This window comes from Lycorma delicatula, chromosome 2 (assembly GCF_047948215.1).
Source record: "Lycorma delicatula isolate Av1 chromosome 2, ASM4794821v1, whole genome shotgun sequence".
Taxonomy (NCBI): domain Eukaryota; kingdom Metazoa; phylum Arthropoda; class Insecta; order Hemiptera; family Fulgoridae; genus Lycorma; species Lycorma delicatula.
In genome coordinates, this window is record NC_134456.1 from 25,060,879 (window position 1) to 25,086,975 (window position 26,097).

Genomic DNA, 26,097 nt, shown 5'->3' on the forward strand with positions numbered 1-26,097 from the left:
TTTTCTTACTTTAATATAATGGAACTTAACCACTGTATGGAAGATAGTATAATACGGATACATTGCTTATAAAAGGACTATAAAATTTTAGATCGGTGCGGGAAAAATTAAGTTCGTAAACTCTTCTCCACATTAAATACTCTTTTAAATACTCCTGCCCCAATTTTGTGTAGATTATAATTCTAGTAACGAGTAAAAACTATACCTAGATTTTTAAAAGTTGATAAAATTTTCTAAGAATCGTTTTCAGGGATCTAATGTAATAAAACCTCATTATAATACTTTACCGAGAAATTCCGATTTCCTAATTCATAGAAGTGTATCAGGAATAAAAACTATGACTTTTTTCAGATTTTTTTAACTATATCAATTAATTTCGTAAAACAAACTAATTTTTAATTGATGAATTTTAGTAGTACAGTCCACCGATATTTAAAAATTCTACATTATCAGGTTACATCTTTACGAATGAATTTGAACTTAATATTTCGCTTCGTAATATCAGAGATGTTATAATTTTATTTTTCTTAACGTTTTCTGTTATGTATGCGATATTATTAGGCTTAAATTTTTACTTAAAATAAAATCAAGAAAATTAAAAAACCGACCCGATTTTATTATATTTTAACGGCAACTTGACTTCGTAGCCATGTGAAACGTACAGTAATTTATTTTTAGATATGTCCTATTAATTGACAAATAAAAAGTTTCTCTTTATTGATTTTGGTAAATTTTTTTGACAAATATTTATTTCAATTATTAAGCAGCTTTTTTTAGTACCAGCTATATCAGTTAAGTTTAAATTTTCTTTTTTAAATGAAAAAAAAGTACGGTATTAATAAGATAAATAAAAATAAATGCGTATTGTATCGTCGGCTTAATAATATTTCAAAGAAGAAAACGTGATTAGGTATTTCGCGCTAGTACGGTCAACGTATGATAAGTTTTGCATGGAAATTATTAGTTTGCATTTTATCTGATAAAAATCAATTCAAAATAGTAGCACCTACGTAATTAATTACGTCATCGTAGAAGTAGTTTTTCGCTCCACTATATTTATGAAACAGTTCGTTATGCAAAATGTTGTTTTTTTTAATTTCAAATGCCACATCGATAAAGCCGAAGTGTTTTTTATTTAAATTAGTGCATCCATTTCCTTAACGAATACGTACATACTCTTTTTAATTTAAACAAACAAATTTATTTTCCTTGATTCAATAACTACGATTATTGCGTACTTAAAAAAAAAACAGCTGTTAATTGGAAACGTATTAATAAAAAACAGCTAAATCTGGTAATGACTATGATAAATTATGGTTATTAAACATATAATATTAGAATTTTTTGGGTGTTTTACATGGCAGTTAGATCTAGTTAAGTTAAATTGTAGTCGTCAGTCACTTCTTCAGTTTTTTGAAGAAACTTTTTAGTATTTTTTTTAGATTATGGTTAACTATGCATGATCAACTATATTATTTCTTCTCTTTTTTGTTCAACTACTATAATTACAATCGGCTCCCCAAATGGAGCCATATGTAACTCTCTTGACAAAAAGGACGTGTAAGGGGGTTCCTAAGAAACTTCCAAAATAAGTAATTCACAAAAATAGATACAAGTAATCTTAAAGTCAAATGTATAATTTCAAGTCCAGTCTTAAATTTAAAAAAAAATATTTATATCAACACTTCATAGTCCACAGGAACCAAACATTAATGATAAAAAAAAAAAATAAAAAAAATAAAAACAATACTAGTAGATTTGGCGTTGTCAAATTTCAGACTGTCATGCAGAATTCCTATGTCGAGTACATGGACACGTCTCAACCGTCGAATGTCCCTGCTGTCATCGATTAGATTAACTGCAAAGTTGTTGACGTGATTTTCTAGTCTCTGCTGGTATTTAACACTGCGCTGGTGTGCAACTTCACGAACCGACGGAAGCTCTAGATAATCGTGAACTTCATAATTTTACGTGAACCATGGTGCTTCAGCAATTACCGTCATCTGTTTCGGAAGTGTTGTATAATTTGTATGTTACTAGTACTAGCTGTTCCCCACAACTCCACACCGTACGTTCAGATTGGTCGCAGGATACCCTTGTAAATTAATATCTTGTTGGATAACCTAAGCCTGAGTTACTCCGTAGCAGCCAATATAGTTCCTTATACCTAGCGTTTAGTTGTTTTCTCTTCATTCTCATGTGGCACTTCCAGGTCAAACGCCGATCCAGGTGAAGTCCTAGGTACCGCAGAGTCTATGTTTGTGTGCTCAAGACACACACTGTGACAGTTACTCTTACACATGCTGAATGTGACATGCTTCTATTTACCTTGATTAACTTTAATCCTCCATTTTTTCTGTCACGCGCAGAAACTGTCTTATACCGTTTGCAGCTCTCGTGAGACCAGGCCAGGGTCTTCCTTAACGGCCAGGATAGCAGTGTCATCGGTAAATGTGGTGATGATGCAATCCTCCAGGGCTGGAAGCTCCGCAGCGAATATAGAATACAACAGAGGGCCCAGTACAGAGCCTTGAGAGACAGCTGACATAATCTCAAACTATATAATTAAAAGAAAAAAACAAATTGGAAACAAAATAAGATTTCGTTCAATTTCTTTGCATAATTCTTACTGTAACCAATTATTAAGCTTCAAACTTACGAAAAAAGATTTAATGCGACTTATATACAGGCCGTATTGAAAATAAAATCTAACAATTCATTACTGTTCTGTAAATAATTATTTACCAGCCACCTTTTTCATTTTTCCGAATACAGATAAACTGTATTTAATTAATTCCACAAAAAAACTTAATTATAGCATATAAATTACATGAATTATCTGTCATTTTTTACTTTGTTAACAAACGTTTTTTTTTTCAAAATTTTACTTTAATTTTTCAGTCATTATACTTACATGAAATATTATTATAAATTCGTATTATATATTTTACAATCTTATGAAAACCAATATATTACATTTATACCGTTAACTATGTAAATAATAATATTGACTAATCTGGTTAGTAAATTTTATACCTGGCAATACTAAATTGCATGAGTACACGTCCTGTCACATTACACAGTAGTTAAGCGTAATATGCTTTTAGAGGCTTTTACGCATCCATTATCAACAACTCTCGTTATTTACATAACAATAAGGAAAATACTGAATTTTTATTTTTTGGGTGTTAAGGGAAGTTTAATAAAACTGTTTTTACTCTTATTATAGGTTTTTATGGATTTTTTGTCACACGTTTGAGTAAAAAATAATTTTTAACAGGCTTCAAAAAAGGAGGTTATGTAATCGACCCGTATATTTTTTTGTATTTGTTTGCGCATAACTTTTTTCCTACTAATTCTATTGAAATAAATCTTGTTGCAATCGACGCAGTTACTTTTTGCGGTGATACCATAATGTTGAAAAAAGTTTTAGACATAAAAGATTGGTCTGAAAGTTGCCAAAAAAACTTTTTCGCCGTCCGGCGGATAGATAGGGACAGTGGGATTACTGATATTCTATATGTGTGCGTCACGTTCTGTAGGGCAAGTAGTTTGAGTTTCCGTACAAGATATGTAGCATCGTTACTAAAATCATCAAAAAACGAGATATCTCGTCTTTAAGTTTTCAGACTCGGTATACAATATACAGTATCGTTGGGACTCTTATAATTCAACCGACATCACGGTTCTGATATCGGTTCCATTTTTTAAAAATAATTATTTCTCTCAATTATCTTACATAATGAAAAGATATTGTTAACACTTTATAAAATAGAAGTATTTTCATGCACTTTATCCACATCATCAGTTTTATACTCTTACACAGATATTTCACATATAAAATAATAAATAAATAAGAACTATTCGGTTTTTCTTTTACCAAGTTTTTAAATACTTATTTTTATTACAATAGGTAATTAATGAATTAATATTTAAACATAAATGGAATTTTTTTAAAGTTAGTTATGAATAAAAAAATATTATAAATTGTTGATTTTTATTAAAAAATTTCTCCGGGATTTAAATATTTATATAAGAAATTCTATATTTATTAATATGAATGTATAATTGTATCTATATTATTATTATGTAAATAAAATTTTATCAATATCTTTTTTTTTTATCTCCCATTCACTTTTAAAGTTATCAGATTTTTCAAAAGAACTCTTATAACAAAAATCACTGTAACATCAACAAATAGTGTAAATAGAATTTTTAATTAGCATGAAAATTATTATTTTTCGTTTTACAGCTTCCAGTTGATTATAAACATTTTATAAGAAAGTTTTTTTAATGGTTGTAAAATAAATACATAAAAAAGCGCAAAAAAACTCTCACTTGGCACATTACTTTAATTTTTATATTAGAAAATGCTTAATTCAAAAGTTATCTTTTTTACGATTTTACGTTTTTTGTTTCCCATGTTTAAAAATATTGCAACATAATTACATTTTATATTTAAACTTTTGGTACGAGTTAAGTTAAAGAATAAAATTTGAAAATGACGTTCGTGATATAATGAAAAAAATGCTTGATGAGGTAAAAACAGGGAATCAAACCGTCGAGGTTTGTTATATCATACTGGAAAGCTTATGCATCGATTCTTGAATAATCATTCTCCTAAAATTTTCGAGTAATTAATATTTTTTTTGGATTCAACATAACGTTAATACTATTTGAAAAAATTATTACAACTTAAATATTTTTAACTTAAATTTAAGAAAAACTGGAGAAACGTAAGCAATCAAAGATACTTTTTTGAAAATAATTATTCTCTATAAATAACCAACACGACTACAGATCTCATTCCTTTAAAGGAAAAACAACAATTCTTCCATCTTTTAAAATTCTGTATAATATTAAATCTTATTTTACTTCACCTAGAATACAATATACTTAAAAAATTTAGCTCTATCATGCAAAATGAGTTAAAGGAAAGTTCTGTAGGATTATTAATTATCTAATGATTTAAAATCATTCATTAATGTTTATTGCACGAAAAATGATAAATTACTTATATATTCTTGATTAGAGAAGATTGAGTATTCTTTTCGCTTTGTAATCATGTTCGTAAAAACAAACATATCATAATTAAGTAATTTATGTACAAAATCTGTTATTTTATTTTACAAAAAAAAAATAAATAAATATCAATATTTAAATTTATTTTTATACCACGATTGATCGATCTTAATAAGAAAAGGTTCATTGTATATTCAATAAAAATTATGGAGTTTATTTTCTTACACAAGCCTCTGAGCCCCAGTACCCTTGCGGAAGGGAAAAATTTAAAAGAAAAACATTTTTTTTTTGAATTGTTTTACATATATTCTTAACTATGTCGATTATACGTAGATTTTATCATAAAAATTCGTAATTGAAGAAGGGATTGTCTACAACATTTATTAAAAAGGATCTACTACACAAATTGAACTTGAAAGGGTAGTTTTAATGAAATTTGTTCTTCAAAATGTTATTTATTGGTTATAAGTATGTTTGTTATAATGATACAGAAATCGAAATTTTATGAAACTATTTATATTATTCAAATAATTTAGATTTTTATCCTGCAAGTATGGTTTACTTAGCGAAAAAACCACTTTGAATTATAACAAGTTTGTTAGAAACTGATGTAAAATGTTGGTAGTATAATATATTAAATTCTATTTTTTCCATATTATTTTATGAAAAATTCATTTATTTTTGAAATAAATTTTAAAAATTTATAAAATTAATATAAAATCGAAAAACGTACAATTTCCGCCATCTTGATGCAAGCAATTTTCAAAACAATAATAATAATAAAAAAATATGAACTAGGATAAAATAATAACGCTAACTCATATTAAAATTTAGATTATTTCATTTTAAATTTATCAAAATTATAATTATTTCGTTCGTTATTTTTTTAGATGAATAAGCTTTCTAAAAGAGATTTCCTTCTCCCTTTAAGTTATTTTTAATAAAATGACTTTTTAAAGTTATCAACTTTTACAACAAAAAAATTTATTATTTCTAAATTTTTACTGTAAGTTAAAAAGGAAGTAACGTAAAGATTTTTTTTATTTTTAAAAATCGTTCAACCAACTATCCATTGCACTTTAACAGCACAGGGACTGTCCTTGTAGCTGTAGTAACTAATACTAGAAATTTTTTTAACTTTGGTTAGCTTCTCTTGAGCGAATTTTATCGTACTGTTAAATGTGCATCAGCAAACATAAAAATTTATACAATACTTTTATTCTAGTTATATGTAATAAATGTATTCTATTGTTAAATATAATTTATATTTATAATTTAAATTTAATTTATAATTATTGTTAAATATAATTTAAATTTTATGAATGATCGGATTTTTAAATTTTACGTTAAAATGTTTATTACCGTGGGAAAGAAATCATTTTTATATGACATTGATAAAAATATGGTTTTTAAAAACTCTCTCATTGTCAATGAAGTCGATCAACAACCTGAAATTTATTGATAGTATCGGTAAAAGTTAATAATCTAAAACAAGATATATAAATATTTTTTTATATTTGGGTAAATCAAGATAAAAATAATCTAAAAATAAACAAAAATTTTAAGTTTTATTGAGGATGTTTGTTTTAGAAAAAGGCTAATTTTTGCATTTAAATTTAATCCTTAGCGTTTTTCATCTAAAGGAAAATTACATTACTGGAGTAATGTGTGCTGCTACGAATTAGAAGGCTTAAATTTTTTTAATACTTTTTTAATAAATTTCTTTGTTTATTTTTAACTATCAATGGAAATTTAAAATTATTACTAATTTCTATTGCAAAATGTTAACATTCTAAAAAACCCTTTATATTCATACTTAAAAACAAAAACTTTAATTTTTTACAGAAATAACCACATAAAAATTAATGGATGAAAAGACTTAAAATTTAATGAAGGGCAAATGAATACCATATTTTAACATATGGAAAATTAAAAAAAATAAAATCCTAATTATTGTGGTTGGAAATCGTACCAGAATATTTGAAAAAACTGCAATGAAATAAATCAGAAACGAATAGGTTATGATTTGATATATAATATGATTATATTTTTAAATAGTTCATTAAAACATTATAGTAGTTTACGAGTAAAGTCAGGTGTATTCTTTATTTAACCGTTACATTTCATTTACAGAAATCCATCTAATGTCATAATTATAGTTTTTTATTTCACTAAAACTAAGTTTATACATTTTTTATCACCTTTACATATTTTATCCAGCTTTAAACCCATATTAAGAAATGATATTTCAAATATAATCTAGAACAATTCTTTTTATTAATACATAAATATATTGAAAAGAAATCCTTACAATTAAAAAAAAAAAAAAAATATTGTAAACTATAAAATTTGCCGAGTGCCAATTTTATCAAAGTTTGTTTTTAATTTTGTAATAGTAAATAAAATTCCTTATCAGTATAATACAAAAGGATATAGCATCGGCTAGAATACTCAAATAAATCATCATTATTAATTTTAAGTGCGTGTTAACATTTTGTCTTATTAAACGATTGAGTTCGTCTGTTATTGGTTTTTGTATAAATAACTATAAATGGGTTTTACGGTGAAATATAACTTGATTTTTATTTTTGTAAAGATTTGAAAAACCTTTTCAACCACTGCTACAACCGTTTTTCTTTCTTTAAAAATATATACGTATATTCTATTTTCTACGTCATTTAGCAATAAAATTTACTTGACTTTTTGTCAAGTATATATATTGTATATATATTTTTAATCGCTGTTATTTAAAAAAAATATTATTTAAGTTCATTGTAAGACCGTAAAGTAATTTTTCATTAGATGTTTATAATTAATCTGTAGTATTTTCTCTTATAATGACTAATTTATTTTAAATCTTGAGTAATTATTCGTGAAAATATTGAAGAGGAAAGAGGGCTAAATGTAAGTAATGGCTAAAGTATAAATTAATCTAAATTTTTCTCATTAACATATTTTTAACGATTTTAAGTTTGAATAAAAGTACTGCAATCTACATTCTACAAAAAAATTCTGCTTATAAATTTTATTTTTTTAAAGAGAATAGTGATTAAAAATTTATCATTGTTTTATAACAGTTTAATTGTTATTATCATTATTATTTGTTTTTTATTTTTAGCTAATTTATATCAGGAAACTAATCCCCTTTATCAGTAAAAATTTGAAAATTTTTACCGTTTAACATTAGAATGTTATACTAATTTATAGATAATCAATTAAAATTAATCGTTATAAAATACTGAATTACTTTTATAATTTTTATTAAATTTCGCATTAGAAACCTTTATATAACAAAAATTATTCTGTCACTATAAAAACCAATATATTTCAATAATTAAACGTAAAGGAAAGATTTAATTCTTTTTTTTTTTTAAATTAACAATTTTTTTATTTTTGCTTATTTTATTTCTTTCCATATTATGATAACATGCGTTTACATCTTAGGGAAAATATATAGCAATATATATAGCAGATAAGTTTTGCAAATAAAAATTCTTGATCTTCATTACAATTAAAGTTGAATTTCAAAAATATTTAGGTTATGTTACTATGATATCGGACAAATTTAACCGGCAGGTTATTAAATTGTTACTTTAGATTTTATTTAAAACACAAGAAATTTCTATTGTAATCCGTGCAGTTTAAAATAAGGTTAGGTTTTTAATTTTATAGTTCTATTTTAAATTATATTCAAAATAATTATTCTACAAAAAAAGTACAACTTATTTAACAATTACACGTTCTTACATTTCAAAACGCTAGACGTGCAACATTAAATCATTTATCAAAATACAAAATGTAAACCTAAACTCGATTAAGTATTATAATGTAATTTTTAATATATATATATATATATATATATACATAAACATATTTGACTTACCATCTTGTTTACCCTTCGGTGTAACTACTCGAAATGCGCTAGTTGATGGTGGCTGAGGTAAAAGTCCTGGGGACGTACGATTACCTTTGACAGCAACGCTGAAATCAAGCGGTGTCGATAATGTGACTTCCATGCCGACACGTCTTTACAGAAGCTAGAAACAATTCTTCTGGAGAAACATCTTTCAGAGCACTCACGGTGCGGGCGGATGTGCGCGACTACGAACAACTGTATGAAACGAACTGGCGCTCCGCCCCTGTCTCCCCCCGCCGTCGCACTCCACCACTGATAACGTGCTGTCCTCTCTTTCCCCACCCTTCCAGTTATCCCTTACATACAACCCTCGTGCTGCTGTGCTGCTATCAACTGCTACTTTGCTTCCCTAATATCACACATACACACACCGAAGCATTTGATGCTCTCGACTCGGTTTTTAAAGCATTTTTATTATTATCATTAGAATTACAGGATTTCAGTTAACGATCTTAAAGTTAAAAAATAATAGAAAAGAGAGATATTTTGAAACGTAGAAATGTAACAGGTTTATACTCTATTTACATAAATTATGAGAACGGTTCTACTGTAAACTTAACCGATCATAACGTGCTATTTTTTCTAATTTTCCTTACATTATGTTTGCCATAAGACATTCCCAGATTAGTAATCTTAAAATTTAGTCTTCTCGCTGACTCAGTTTTTAAAATGAAATGAGTTAGACCAACAAAAGTCTAAGATTATCAGTTTTTAAGAAGAATAAAATTTAATTTTTGTAAAATATTTTATTTCTATAGGGTAACATTTAAAGAATTCTTTTTCAAAGTTCAATGATTTTTAGATGTAAAACTCGGTCCAAAGTTACTGTCCAAATACTGTTACTGTAAAATATTGTAATTAAACGTAATATATTTTCTTTTTTCATTGAAAAAAAAATAGGCTATTTTAAAGCTAAGTACTAAAAACTAAAATATTATGTTCTAGTCTTTTTAGTTAATTTCAATTGACTATTTTTCCCTTTAAGAAGCTAGTGATATAATTACAATTAATAATATTTATAATTATAATTTTTAAAACATAATTAAATCAATTCTATACCTAATTTTCTTCCTATGCCTGTTAAAGATTCGGGATATAAAGAGATTATTTTTTTTTTTATTAATTTAACGCTTTTTAAAAAATATTTTATTTTTTTTGCCTCACAATTTGCCAACCACAATCTGTTCCGAGTAAGAACCCTCAAATAAATCGCATTACAAAAAGGACATGAAGAAGGATTTCCAACGAACACCCTCAATAAAACGTACATAGACAATAATTCATACGTACATATATAAGGTTCATATATGCGGTATATATAAAAAAACACTAAATAAGACCACATAGGTACAAGAGCTCACAAAGGTCTAATAAAAGACATATAAAAAGAATCTATAACATCTTCAAACAATAGATAAAGACAAACAAATAGTAATATAACAAGCTCATGGAGATAAATGGAAAAAGGCTAGGCTCCTCATCAAGGCACAGAAAGATGGTCATCTGTGTGATATTGAACCAGCACTCAGATTTCCTCAATTCTAGGACTTGCAGGCATTTTAGTCGCCGGACATCGTCGCTGTTGTCTAGGAGATCAACTGCTAGAAATTTCTTATGATTATCTAACCGCTGTTTATAATTTGAATCGAACCGTTTGACCTCTTCACGAAAATAAGGTTAATCTAAGTAGTGAATTACTTCGTTTCGTGCGAACCACGGTGCCTCTGCAATGGATCTCGCCAACTTATTTTGAAAAACCGGAGTGTTACTCTTAATGCTATCTCAATCTTACTCTTGCTTGTCGTATCCCGTAGCTCTATGCCATACGTGTAAATCGGATTTACAATCATCTTTTTTATTAAATTTGGTAATATTAATGTTAAAAAACTTATTTTGGTGTTTCTGCTAATTTATTTTTACTAGATTAATAAAATATGAATTTATACGTTTATGTTTACGAAACGTTATTGATTAAATGTTAATTCTATTCAGAACATTCATACCGGAATGAGACTGATAATAATTATTAATTTTTTAAATGATTATATACATAGATTATGATTCCTTGATAAAAAAATATTCCTTTTTATTCACTTTTTATTAATAAAAAAAGAGATACATTATTTTAAGAAAGATAATTGTCTATAATCTCTATTTTTTACAAACATACAAAAGCATCACACTAAATGAATAGACAGGTACCAAAATGGAAAAATTATATTAAAAATACGTATATTACCTTTTGGTTAAACTAATTTATAAATAAATATTTTGTAATTTTTTCAACTATTTTAAATGTTTATTATTATTTTTTTAATCTTAATATAAAAATGTTACAATTGCCAGTTTATCCTCTTCAAATGACAAGGTGTAATAAAAAAATATGAAAAGTTTTTCATTTAATAAGCTGTAAAATACTAACCTATAAACCATTTATCTTAAAAATATTTATTTTTTATTTTATCTTCTGTAGAAGTTACACGTTTGAACTATCATATAACAGGTTAGCTTGTAATATTACTAGATCATATACCTTATTTTTTAATCTATTACTTTTTTAATCTAATTCCATAGAGTAGAGAACCACTTTTTACATTTTAACACAGAATTAGTCACAGTTTATTTTTTATATTAAAAAAAAGTTCTATACACGCACAAATATTAAAAGTGTACACTTAAAAGAGTGATACTAAAAAATACGAAATACAACTGTTTTTTGCTGAAAATAGATTTACTAGTATTTATAAAAACATATACTTTTAATGGAGGAAACATTTTAAAATATAATTTCATTAATAAATACCACTTGTCATTCAAATTTAATTCATTAATGAAATAAATAATAATACTCGTTTACGATAAATATTAATTTTTAAATTTGTTGCTTATACTATATATATATATATATATATATATATATATATAACCTCCGGGACCACCATTAGGTATTGTTTTAGAGAATGAGATGAATGATAACTTTTGTAGCATGTAAAAATGCCATGCCTGACCGGGATTCGAACCCGGATGAAAGACCGATTTGTGCTACCACTCACGCCGGCAAATATCATTAATTTCATGGATGGTGGTTATTATTAATATTCTATTTTAATCTTAACAATTGATTATAACTTTATCTGATTAGGTATGTTAAATTAAAACTTTTTCCTTAGATTACATACTACAAGAATACCTCATTATGTTTCATAATTAATTAAAGGAGTTATACGTTTGAACAATCAAGTCCGAGTATAATTTTCTTTTTTGTGCGTGATAGCTAATACACACTTTTTAAACCGATTGATTCTACAAAGACTCATTTTCATTTATATAATCCTATACTTTAAAAAATATAATACTTCAACAATAATTTTTATTCTACGTCTTTATTATAACGTTTGAATTATGCGACTGGAACTTGTAGCATAATGAGGGTCATTATGAAACAGATTTTCATTATGATACGGGTGTTCAACCGATCAAAAGCTTACTCTTTTAAACCACTGACCGATTAGAAGCGGGTATTTTTTAATGTATCAGTTGGTTTTTACTTTGATTTTAATCCGTTTTAGTAGTTAACAAACATAGGTTAATTTGTATGTACACCAATAGGTAACTAAGTTTCTATATTACACTGCTTATCCTTTTATTAATTATGTTGGATTTTGAGGAAGAAATGTATTTAACACCGATCGATATTAAAGAAAGGGCAGAACTTATGACTTTTTTTCCGTAGGAAGTGCGAAAAGTTTGCCTGAACCAAACGCCCAACAGTCCGCTCATACTGGGTGTGTGGGGTTCACCGCCTGTGCGGTTGGACCCACTAAAAATCCAATCCCTCAAGCAGAATGGTGCTGAAATTGACGTAAAGGCATAACATAAGTGACCACCCGCGTCATAAGCGCACTTAATAACCTATTGCCACAGAAATGTATTTTTTAATGTATTTTTTGAAAAATTAAAAACTATCCGTAAAAATTGTATTTTATCATAGATTTAAATCAATAATCCCAATTTTCTCATCCATAGGAAAAATATGGTTTGCAACTCTCTATAATAGTCATTAATGTATTTTTAATATACTTGGGCACTCCTGCATCAATGGTTATCATTATAGGATCGTTGCCTAATGTACTATTAAATTAATTCTTTTCTTAAACTTCAAATCTTTCAATAGAGTGTAGATCTATATTTACACTTAACTAACAATTATGATTACTATAATCTATATAACTACACTTTTTTTATTGTTTCCTTCTTTTACATTTTTATTTCCTTAAGGATCATTTTTTTTTTTTTTAAATGAAATCTTTACTTTGATTTGAATTCGACTGAATAATCATGATTTAAATTTAAACTTCCGAGTAATTGAACTGATCTCTGCTGAATTTGTTAATTCCTTTCTTTGCTGTTTTAAAAGGATCAACCGCAATTGTATTCCAACCCACGTCACTATTTGTAATGCTGATTCTATTCATTCAATTAGCCTATTAGTCTTCTTTACATCACCACAAACCAAGTGAATTAATCCCTTTCCTCTACACTGCTTCTATCAAATTGATTCAACCCCTGTAGGAGTAACCTGACAGTCTGTATAGTATTTAAGTAAACGTAACTGCTGCATAGTCGATTACAATTTAAAATTAAGTTCAAATATCGTATGACCAATCATTTAATAAATCTACTGTACAAAACACATTTCCATAAGAATAGTTTAACAAATACTTAGGCTATCATTACTGAATCAGGTTATATATTGACTATTTAAATGAACGAATTACAGTAACATTTTTTGTTTGCATAAAATAAAAGCCCTATTAAGTCAATCTAAAAATAAATTATTTTATAACATCTTTATCAAGTAGGCCTAAACATGAGCCAGATAATTAACGATTAGCTAGTCTATTAAATTAAAATTTTTTCTTTAAGTCAATACATTGGTCTGCATGCTACTTTAACGTACAAATTTAAAATCGCAGCTGCAATAAACAATTGAATGAAACGTGAATATTAACAAATTAATATGTATGTATATATGTTTATGTAATTATGTACTTAAGCATTTTGAATTACCTCAAAACGGTTTTAATTATTCTAATCTTCCTTGAGTAAGTACCCAAAAAAGTGCTGTTTCTTTCCCATAATTTGGTTTCTCTGATCTCCGTGGTGGAATGATACCTTCATTCCTTTAATCTAGAAGATTCTGTGTCTGAATTTCGATTAGGATTGGCAATTTTCATACTCTGCAAAATTAATTTTTCATATGTAATTGTAATCGGGTAATTTAGCTAAAATTATTAGTAATTATTATGATTTATATTACATTTTTTTAACTAAGAAGAAAGTAATTCGGGAAATAAATGAAAGTTGTATAATATCTGAGCCATGTCTGTTCTTTTAGTACCGTTAATTTTGTAGAAAAATTTGTTTAAAAAAAACAGTTCAAAAATGAAATATAAATATTTGTTTGGTTGTAATATGAAATTAGAAAAAAATTTTAGATCTAAATACTAATGAAATTTTAACTGGCCTAAAAGAATTAAAACAAAAACTTGTGTCACTATTAGCTAATTACTAAAGTTTAAGGATCCTATTCATTTATTGTAAAGCATATATTTAGAATAAATTCCAACCTAATATCTTAAAATATCAATAATAAAAATAAGGAAAAAAGTATATAATTCTTCTAAACGTTATATATAAAAAAAATCCTGTATATTTGTTAACCAACATGGCATCGTTTCTTTTAATAAAAGTCACTGGTTGAACTGATATCAAAATTATACTGAACATCAATTCAAAAATAAGTTTACGAGACTAGCCCTTCACAAAAAAAAATTTAGATGCATTAATTATGTTATATTTGACAATATGTTCTTAATGGCGGTAATTACTTAATATGAGAATAAAAAATCTGATGTGGACATCACATGACTTCCTAGTACGTCTATTAAATTATATCTATACATTTTTCCTGTACTTCATTTAAACTTATTTCATTTGAAAGTGAGATACAACCCTCCAGTTCTTAAATAAAAGTAGACAGTTACACTATTGCTAAAATATTAGTTTTTATTAACATCAAATATTTATACAATTAAATTAATTCAACAATCTCACCTGAATAAGTTAGAGTAAGAGCCTCTTGATTACTCTTTAAATAAATTGTTACCAAATAATCCAGTAGTAAAAACTTATTATTCTACACCGCAAGGTCAAAATTAACATTGTAACCAGTATACAAGAGTTCACTAAATGGAATAATTTAATTATTATTAAATTTTATTTATACTAAACACTAGAAATCTTGTGCGTATTACGCACAAGTGAAAAAAAATTTCAACAATCACTTTAAATTGAATACATTTCAAAAATGTATTTTATTTTTCTGTCAAATAATTAAATAAAATGGTTTTTTAAAAATAAATATCAGTTTTTATAATAATTTGCTAAGAAACCCAAAAATAATACGATTCTAAATTATAATTTTCAAATAATATTAAATAATCAGATGTTTCACCAAATATGTTACATATACACAAATGTAATGCCTATTACATTACATTTACACATTTTTAAAAAAATAAAATTTTATTTCCCTAATTTTTCATTTTTTTATTATCATTGAATTATTATTTATGGTATTTTTTTTAATGATCACAGGTTAATAATTATTAAATCAATATATTTAAATTAAAAAAAGAAAAGTTAAAAAAAAAATATTAAAAAAAGAACGAGATGAAATCTGATTCGAACCGATATGCCTTTCGTTTATTCAAATATTTCATTAATTAAAATTTTAATTTCGATTGCAATCAAATAGGGAGGTGCACAACTAGATGTTACAACAGTGCTAAATCCAAAATTTCTAACATCCTACAGCTTATCGTTTTTGTGTTATGCGAGATACATACGCACATACATATGTACGTACAAACGTCACGCAGAAACTGGTCAAAATGAATATTTCCGTTGAAGTATGAAAACTGAAATGTTTCGCGATTACAATATTTCCTTTAGTACAAGGAAGTAAAAACGAGATAAGCTAAAAAGTTATTGACCACTCCGAATCAGTAAGTTAAATAGTTTGTATTGAATTCAAGCTAACATTGCCCGTTCGACTTAAGCGATATCTTAAACGATATTGCAACATTTGGTAGTTAAAAAATGTTTTTATTTTTTTATAGAGATAAATATTTTGTTTTGTAGTGTTTCGTAAATATTGATTTTTTTTTTAATTTTGTTATTTATTAAGTGATTTTATAATACTGTTGCTTTTGAATTTTCCTATTTTAAGTAGTTATTTTTACTTTTGCTAATTCCTTTGTATTTACAGATGATAATTTTTTTTAAATTGAAATTCAAACTACTATTAAAATAAATATTTTTGATAAACTGTTTTCGATCGTTTTTTTCTTGTCGACATTAATTCATTTTTTGGTTAATCGATATGGTATATTACTTCATTGACTATATAAAAAGGTTTATCTGAACACTTATAGATTATGTTTGCCGAAACTGTTCAATTCTGTAGTAACATCAGATCTTGATTTATTTTTGTACGAGTAGCTTCTTGAATGTTTTTTTTTTTGTTTTTCAGATTTATTAACTCAACTTAATTTTATAGAATAATATGATTAGTTTACCAATTGTCGACTCTTATCAAAACGTCAACTTTGATATATTTATTTTTGAAAATGTATTTCTTTATTATCAAATGTATATTAAATAAAATATGCCAAAATTTAAAAGATAAGTATAAGCAAATTATTGTTAGCTCGTAAAATGTTGCAGAATTTAAGAAAAATTCTTCTATTTATAAGAAATTAATTAAGATTTGGTAGATTTTTCTCTGTAATACATACTATAATATCAGGATAAGATTCTAGGTTCATTTTGATTCTTATCGTAAATAACGAAAAGTAATTCCGAACGTTCTCCTGTTGAAGAATTTCAATAATTACAAAAAATGTGAAGGTATATTTACAACTTAAATGTAAACAATATTTTTTTATAATAGGCTAACTGTGATTGTTATAATTATAATTAAATTTTTGCTACACACGTAAAACTTGAGTAAATTAACTGAGCGGCCAATTAGTATAGTCGTTATTGGCTTGTAGATCAACTGATCTCAGGTTCGATTCCTGTCGAGGATTAGGCATTTATTACGCTTATCATTTCATATTCACTTCATCTTCCTGGTGTTAAGTCATGTCCGATGTTATAATAATTATTTTATTTATTTACATAATAACAACATGCTTACGCCCTCTAGTTACTAGATGACTGATAAATGAATTTTGTGGCGTGCAAAAAATGCCATGTCTGACCGTGATTCGAACGTGGGACCTCGAGGTTATTATAATAATAATGACTACTGTCCATCTAAGTAAAGCAAGATACTTTTATTTTTATTTTACCTACCTGTTTAGGAAGAACAGTAAATAAGTCCTAATTTAAAAATAAATATGAAAAAAAAACTGAATGTAAATTAATTTAAAAAAAATTAAGGTATTTTTTTAATGAAAACTTGATTTAACACGAGCAATGTATTGTTTGTAAATAAAATCTGTTATTACAGGATGACGTGCGTATTTAAGTTACACTAAAATAGAATCAATATATTCTTGAAAATTATTTATTTTCTTATTGATGAAAGGTCTGTATTAAGTTAATATTCTGAAGTAAGATAAACAGTATTTGCGTAAAATTAGTAGATGGTGTAGGCTGTTAAGAAAATACAATAAAATTTGAGATAGTTTTTCCTTCCCTTAATTTTCTTCTTTATTTTTTTGAATGACTCATACTATACGTAAAAGAAATAAACCGCATAGGGTTCAGAGCTAGCTGCAGATTAAGTGAGTAGGTTAGATGGAATCAGACCAGACGGCAAGAGCGGCAGCAGAAGCAGCAGTAGTAATAGTGGTAGGGGTTGTGTTGTTAGGGGAGGGGGTAGGAGGGGCGCTGATTGGAGCCGTTAGGCTCCGCCTCTCACCCCTTGATTTGCATCCCCCGATCAACACACCGCACGACCGACACCACATCCACAATACACCACCGCCACCGCATCTCGTTAGTGCTAGTGTTCTTATGTCGAAAGTATTCTACCCTTAGTACTAAGCAACATCTGGAAAAGAAAAATAATAATACACTGACTGTGGTAGTCGGATCATTTAACGCCTCAGAAAGCTAAGATTACCGAAAAGCTTCTAAAATTAAAGGTATCCCATAAAAAAGATTTTTCTCAACTTCCTTTCTCAGCTGAAAATATTTTAGTACCTTCTTATGTAAAAAGATTTTTTGAACGTAAATCTAAGAAAAATTAAGAATAATTCCTGATGAAAAAAATTCATAGGTTTGACATACGGCTCAAGAAGGGAATGTATATTTCAATAGTTAGCTATTAAATTACAGAAAAATTTTTTTTATTCACTCATTATTAAAATATAACATAAATTCGATAATATATTCCACAATGCAAATCAGAAACTGATTTGGTTTATAAATGTTTTTAAACCATTTAAATTAACCAAGTTAATTATATATGCCGGCTTCCGTGGCGCAAGTGGTATCGTCTCGGCCTTTCATCTGGAGGTCCCGGGTTCGAATCCCGGTCAGGCATGGCATTTTCACACAAGCTACAAATCATTCATATTATCCTTTGAAGCAAATACCTAAGGGTGGTCCTGGAGCTTAAATAAATTATAAAAAAGTTAATATATGTTAGAAAGAATTTATTACGATAAATGTGTTACGAAGCTTATTCTTTGATTTATAATCATTAATAAAAGGAATGTTTCATGGGATAATTTTACAAGATATTACTATAAAGCTATAAAAAATTATTTACGTTGTGAATGAAAATGGTTAAACGTATCAGGCATTAATAGATCGTAAAATTTTTATGTTATGATTGTTATTTCATGAAAAAAGGTTTAATAATTTACGAGATGCTGGTACAAACATATGTTGTTTTTTTTTGGATTCACTAACACAAAAATTTCCAAGTTGCTAGTTTTTAGAAATAGGATTATTCAACTAAAAAATGTGTACTAAATATTAATTAAACATATTTGCTACGATATGTATTTGGAAATTATTAAATAAATTGTGTGTTTCTACCAGTTTCACAATATATGTGTTAGGCATTAAAATTTACGTTCATATAACTTTGATAGCCCATCGGGCTGGTCGAGTAAAATTTACTTGCTTTTATACGGATTTGTATACTAGACAGTGGATACCGGTGTCCTTTGGTGATTGGGATTCAATTAACCACACGTCTCAGGAATATCGGCCTGGGTCTGTATAAGACTACACCTCATTTACAGTAACATGTAAACTAGGTGAGATATATTCGCCTTACTAGGCCGTGGAGAGATGCTTATTGTTATAAGCAACTTATTGGAATAGTTTTATAAAAAATGTCTAAGAAATGCTACAGAAAATACAATACTTATAAACTTTTGTCAATGAAATCTGTTTTATATAAGAGTAATAAAATGATAGTCTATTTGCTTATTCTGATTTGTACTTTAATACAGATTTTGCATTTGATTTGTATATTTTCTTCCAAGATGAATTACGTATTCAATAGTCTAATAAACTTCCAACAATAACATCTAGGAAGGTAACTTTTTATTTACAGTGTAAAAGAAATGTCAATATTATGTGTTCATCCTAATTAATGCTCATAGAATTTTCTAGTTTGATGACAGTACGAATAAGAGAAACGCAGTTTGTATTATAATTCAAGTAATTGTGTGTGTTAACCGTGTAAGTTTGTGTCCGGAGGGCCATTGATGAAGTGTGTCATGTCTTATACGTCTGCCCCAGGTGCAAAGCTGAACGTACCAAAGTAGCTAGAGAGCTTGCATGGATCAATTCTGGGTTTGATTTGCAAGTTAATTATAAAATCGAAAGGGAATGGAACGTAGTTACTAGCTTCCCTGCAAAGGATGACTGAGGGGGGCCGACGCTGCTATAGATGAATAGATAGGATAGCAACCCGAGTTGCTAGGGCCAACCCGCCTGAGTGCTTACTTTACCAAGATAGACGTTTTGGCGTCGAGCCCCGACAAGCTGAAATATTTGCAGTTACGATGAAAATGGATGTATAGAGAACTCTGTGATGGAGATGCGGTGTGGGAAGGTGTAGGCATTGACCTCGTTCCAGAAAGCAAACCAGAGCAATTTGTGAATCAGTTTCTTGATTTTTAAGAAAATCAAGATCAAAAAATCAAAATCAGAAAAACCGAAGTAATATGGTAAGAGTTTTGTGAGAAATCTTCAGTGTTAGAGGATGGTGCAGGGATCGCGCTTCCAAGAATCGGTTAATTTGATAGTTGAGAGTTACAAGTTATGGTGGTCGAGGTTGGAAAAGGCCATACGAAGACGATAGTAGGTTGTGAAAGTATACCGATGGAAATATCTCTCGAGGTATGGCATCCTGACAGTGCCTGATACAGTAACTGATGATTGTGATGTGCAATCAGGTTTAGCGTGTCTAAAAGACAATCCCCGGTAAAGCCCATCAGGGCTACGAACGGAGGGAATGTGTGGCCACCGGAATAGTCACAAGGCGGATGTCATCCCCTATGGGAGTAAGGATGTTCGCCGTGTTAGTTAAGATAGATACTCGGTAAAGTGATTTCAACTTAACCATTACTTTTATTTTACAGTAACGGGAGCATGAAAAATTGCTAAATTTCCTGTAAGGGCACACCCTTATAAAAAAAAAAAAAATAATTTTGTATTAGATTTACTTAAAGATATCAATCACCCAATACCAAAACTTAGTAAACGAATTTCTAAATCTAATGTAAATCAGATACTGAAAGATTACATGTATACAAATTTTAAGTTGGTAGTAGTGCTAAATACGTGAAATCATTAGACGTTATGCTGGACAAAGACAATGAAGAATATTGGAACGTGTTTATTTTCATGGATGAGGGACATTTTGATGTTAATCGTTGAGAAAATCAGCATAATCTGCCAGGTTTTGGGGTTAGAGCAAGTAAATGAGGAAGTTGATTATGTCTCAAATTATCCAAAAATGCAACTTTGGCTTGGATTAATGTGCAGAAACGTTATAACTCTGTCTTCCTTTCGAGAGTAAACCGTAATGACTAGCAGCTACTTAAATATGCTTCTGCTGATTTTTTACTTCCTTGTACGAAGTAAAGGAAATATTGTAATCGCGAAAAATTTCGGTTTTCAATGGAAATATCAATTTTGACCATCCCAGAATCCGTTTTGACTAGTTTCGGCGTGACGTCTGTAGGTACGTACGTATATGCATATGTATTTTGCATAATTAAAAAACGATTAGTCGTAGGATGTTGATATTTTGGATTTTGGACTGTTGTAATATTTAGTTGTGCACCTTCCCTTTTGATTGCAATCGACTGAACGAAAAGTGTCCAGAAAAGACCAAAATCTGGATTTTGGACTTTTTGTTAACTGCAGTAATAAGCCTTCATCGAGAGCTTTACAACTATATATGATAAGTGGTATATATTTTCATTGGTTTCAGAGTTATAGCCAATCAAAATTGTAATTAATGAAATATTTGCATCTTACAAGGGTCAAATACATTGCAGATCGGTTCAAATTCGACTTCATATTTAAAAAAAAAAAAAAAAAATTTAATCTAAATATATTGATTTATTAATAATTATTAACCTCTGATTGTAAAAAATATTTAAGTAAATAACAATTCAATAATATCAATAAAAAATATATATGAAAAAAAATCAGAAGTTATTAATGAAATAAATTTTATTTTTTATTGTAAATAAACGTGTATATGTAATTTAATAGGTGAACAAAGAAGTCGTGTGGTATCCACATCAATTTTTTTTGCACAAGTTGATAAGAAATACGTTTAGGTTGTGTACTACAGAATGGTGCACTTCCATACTTCAACTTGGATTTTATTAACGTGCTTAATGGAAGATTGCTCAATTTGAGGATTGATATATGAACCACCACGAAGTCCAAATCTCACTCCGTTGTTTTTTTTATTGTTTCATATAAAGATCGTTTATTTTGTAAACGTCGTGATTTAGATCTGTAGTTTGGTAGGATAATAGAATTTGTTGGTACGATCGTGTGGAATCCAGTGAATATGGATAAAAATAGTCATTTGTTGCTTGGTGTGCTACAAATATTACAATATAAACTTATTATACCATATACACCACAATTATATAAATCATATAATACCATGTATACTTAATTCAGGAACTTAAACGTTTCTTAGTGTTTTTGTTCAAAATAAACTTTGAAGATTTAACTAATGATAAGGTATTACAGCGTCAAACGTTTTGATTCCCTTTCGAAAACTCTGTGCATAGAGTTTTCATTAATGTAGTGGATCTTTTTTTTATTTGAAGATTTACGCTCATGTTAACAAAAAATCTATTATTATGATTTCAAGTCAGAAAAAAATCAAGATTTAATTTCATACGCTTTGTAACAAGTAAATTACGGTAACGTTTGAAAAATACAGAGAAAATTAAATTATAATGGATGTATAAAGTATATTAAAAAATTCATCCGAGGAGAGTTAAAGAAAAATCAGTTACATAAGCCTGCAATTATTATGGCTGTTTTACTCTGTTCGTAGTAATTTGATTACATTAGAACTGAATAGAAAGATAAGCGCTACAGTCGGGATATAAATGGCGGTAGGCGGTGGTTGCAGGCCGAGGGAGTTTGTGAAAGGGATGGTAACAGGCGCTGGGAGTTTGTGATTAATTTCCAAGAAAGTGTTGCCGCGCTTCCAGCTTTGATCATGATGAGCAGCGGGCTGGCATTAAAATCATGCAAATGACTGACTGGGAGCAATCATGCCCTTAGCAAAGTAGAAGAGAGTTTAATTTCAAGGCAATTGTAAATTGTACTTTACCTCTTACCTAAGGCGCTTTAAATCCTTCTTTGAATACAGACAGAATATATACTCTCCTTTAAACTTAACTTCCAACTTCTTATTTAAATAAGCTAACTGGAAACTTTATTAGATTCCTTTTCAAAACTTAATTCAAAATTTTACTAATATTTTTTAAGTAAGAAAATTAAAAGTTATAAATGAAATATTACTATTATATTTTCCTTTAAAAAAGTGCAATTATTACTCACGATAGTTATATAAAATACTTACTTAATAACTGTAGAACAATTATGCTTCTTATAATTAGGTGACAACTAGGAAATCAAAAATAGCGGGTACATGTACTAATTTTCATAAGAAAGAACTAAACTAATAAAATGGAAAAAAATCTAAAAATCTTTTTGCCTTTTTAGCGAAGGATTCTTCTCTTCGCAATCATACATATAAATTATTATTTGTATGAGCTACATTTAATTCTACAAATTCTTGGATTCTTGGGTAATCAGAATTTTATTTCAGTAATAAATTTAAAAATTTCTTATTTTTAGAGTTAAAATGGTAAGCTAAAGGATTAATTGGCTGTAATTTGTTTCTCTTTACATTGGGAGTATCTATAAAAAAAAAAAAAAAAAAAAAAAAAAAAAAAAAACAGAAAATTAAGAACGTCGTATAAGATTTTTCAATATTATTTTCTTATGTGATTTCGTTACAGTTCGCGAATATATAATATGTTTATATTTCCAGGAAAAAATAAGCGATTTAAAACAAAAGCCAACATTATTTCCCGAAAAAATTAACAAATATTCATCGCCGACACCTCTTCTGAATTATTTCGGTTGTGTAATTTGTTAATGAATGTTACTCGGAAACAAAAAACTTAGTTCATTAAAGGAATATTTAATGAAATATTTGTACATTAAATACGGAGAGAAGCCAGATCTCCGTGGCAGAGTGATATCATCTTTAGAAAGTTCAGATTTTGAATCCTTCTCAGGTACAATTTTTTCGTACACGTTTTTGATTACTTTATTTCCTGTATTATGTTTGTACCAGATAGAACACAGCTGTAATGATCCTGCCTAACCAAGGAAAATACGGTGTAAGAAATGCATGAACAGTAGTACTATTTGGAATTGCAAAGAATGGCATATTTTAATATGGAATTTAATAATTTTGGCCTTATAAAAGAAAATAAGTTATTAATACAAATAATCGCTATCTGAAATATACCTTTTTCTAACGTTGTAATAAAAAAGACATTCAAAATTAAAAAAAAAAAAGCTCTTAACAGAAAAAAAAACTTAATCTGTAAAATTACCATCAAAATACAGTAAAAAAATGGGTAAATAGGGAAACATAAGATGAATATTAAAATGCTAAAAAAAGTTTCCAAATTTAAAGATCCTGAACAAGAGATAAATATTAAAAAAAAAAAAAAATGCGACTGCTAAAAAAATACATTGCTGGCAAACATTGCTGTTTAATATAGGATAATTACTAATATAGGTACCCATCGAGTTGGTCTAGTGGTGAACGTATCCTCGCAAATCAGCTTATTCCGAAGTCGAGAGTTCCAACGTTCAAAGTAAAGTTCGAGATTTCCTAGTAAAGGCAGTTACTTTTATACGGATTTGAATACTATATCTTTGATACCGGTGTTCTTTGGTGGTTGGGTTTCAGTTAACCACATATCTTAGAAATGGTCGACTTTTTTTGTTTTTATTTTCCATTTGTTAACAGTGTTGCGGAGAAATATAATTTACTACCCCTCACAAATGGGGGAGTATCGGACTCGCAGACTACGGAAGACTACACTTTACTTGCACTCAAAATATCATCCTCTGATGTATACCTGACGGTGATTTCCGGAGGCTAAACAGGGGACAAAATTACTAATATAGGATATTAAAAACGTGGGTGCGGTTGACAATTTTGTATACAGTATTTGTCAAAACCAACAAACAAGAGCAAGAAGAAAGAACATGCTTACATGATCGAAAATACTGCCAGTCAAAAAATCATATCATTTTTTTAAATGGATATATATATATATATAGACCACTCCCGGTAACATAAGGATTCCAGAGCGGGGTTATACATCTAAATCGGTTCAGACGTTAAGCTGCTATGGTGGAACAAACAAACATACATATACCCTAAATACATCACTCCTTTTTGGGCAGTTGTGTGAAATGTGGGATGTAACAAAGAAATAGGGGAACGGATAGTTAAGAATACCAGAAAGAGTTTATAATTTGGTATACCCTCGGTAAGAATTAAAAAATATCAGAAAGTGTAGTTTTTCTTAAGGGAATATTAAATCTATTGAGAAGCCAATAAAAAATATATATATATATAAATTATTTAAAAGCAGTTAAAATTTAAAAAACGGTTCTGCACATTACTTTTACTTTATCGCGTCGTGTTTACCAGTAAATTTTATTCTGTTTATATATTTATAAAGGTTTTTTAAAAATTTCATTTATTTTCAAATATTTATAATTAAATGGTACAAAAATGTTTACGAATAAAAATAAAGAAATATTTAAATATTAAAAATATTTAAGAATTCTTATAATATTCTTTTATAAATGGGTTTTAACATTTATTAAAATCAAAAATTTATCGAGTATTAATTAAAATTAAAATAGAGATACGAATTAATGTAAATCATCATTCATATTATACCAATGATGTTATTATTATTTTTATCTTTGTAACGTATGAACAGATTCACAACATCTGCAAAGTGTTAATGCGTATAGAAGGCCCAAGTTTCTTATGGCAGCAATTGATTGTGACTCATGTGAGAAGATCCTGGTATGCAAACATCCTCCTCGTGCCCTTTTTTATAACCATCTTTCTGCAAGTTGTGATTTAATGACATGGACCTACGCAAAACACAGTTTTTTCATAACTCTCAATGACGTACTTAATATCTAATTGTAAGTTTTTTCTTCTTTTTTCTATGTAATTAAAATGATTAATTTATTTTTAAATTAATTTCAGATTGAATACTGTTGTAGAAAATACATATCTGAGAACTGACAGAATCTGTTTCATCGAGGATCATCATATGGAAATTAAAAATTATTTGATATGCATATAAAACGAGTTATAATTAAAAAGTATTATTATCAAAACCTATTTTTCTGGTGCCAATAGATTTTATATTCTTTTTATTCTATATCCATTAAAATAGGCTGCTCGCTTTGTCAACCACTCGGTAATAGTTCTATTAACCTCTTAATAATTGCCAAAA

General features: G+C 27.9%; 1 protein-coding gene across 1 annotated transcript in view; it reads right to left on the reverse strand.

The window, feature by feature from the left end:
* The window catches only part of sens-2 (zinc finger transcription factor senseless-2), a 211,319-nt gene extending 202,230 nt beyond the window's left edge, over positions 1-9,089 (reverse strand). The window contains exon 1 of the mRNA XM_075357823.1: positions 8,906-9,089. Coding sequence (XP_075213938.1) covers positions 8,906-9,038 — 133 coding nt within the window. The 5' untranslated portion in view covers positions 9,039-9,089. The remainder of the gene's footprint in view (positions 1-8,905) is intronic.
* Positions 9,090-26,097: the final 17,008 nt, after the last annotated feature.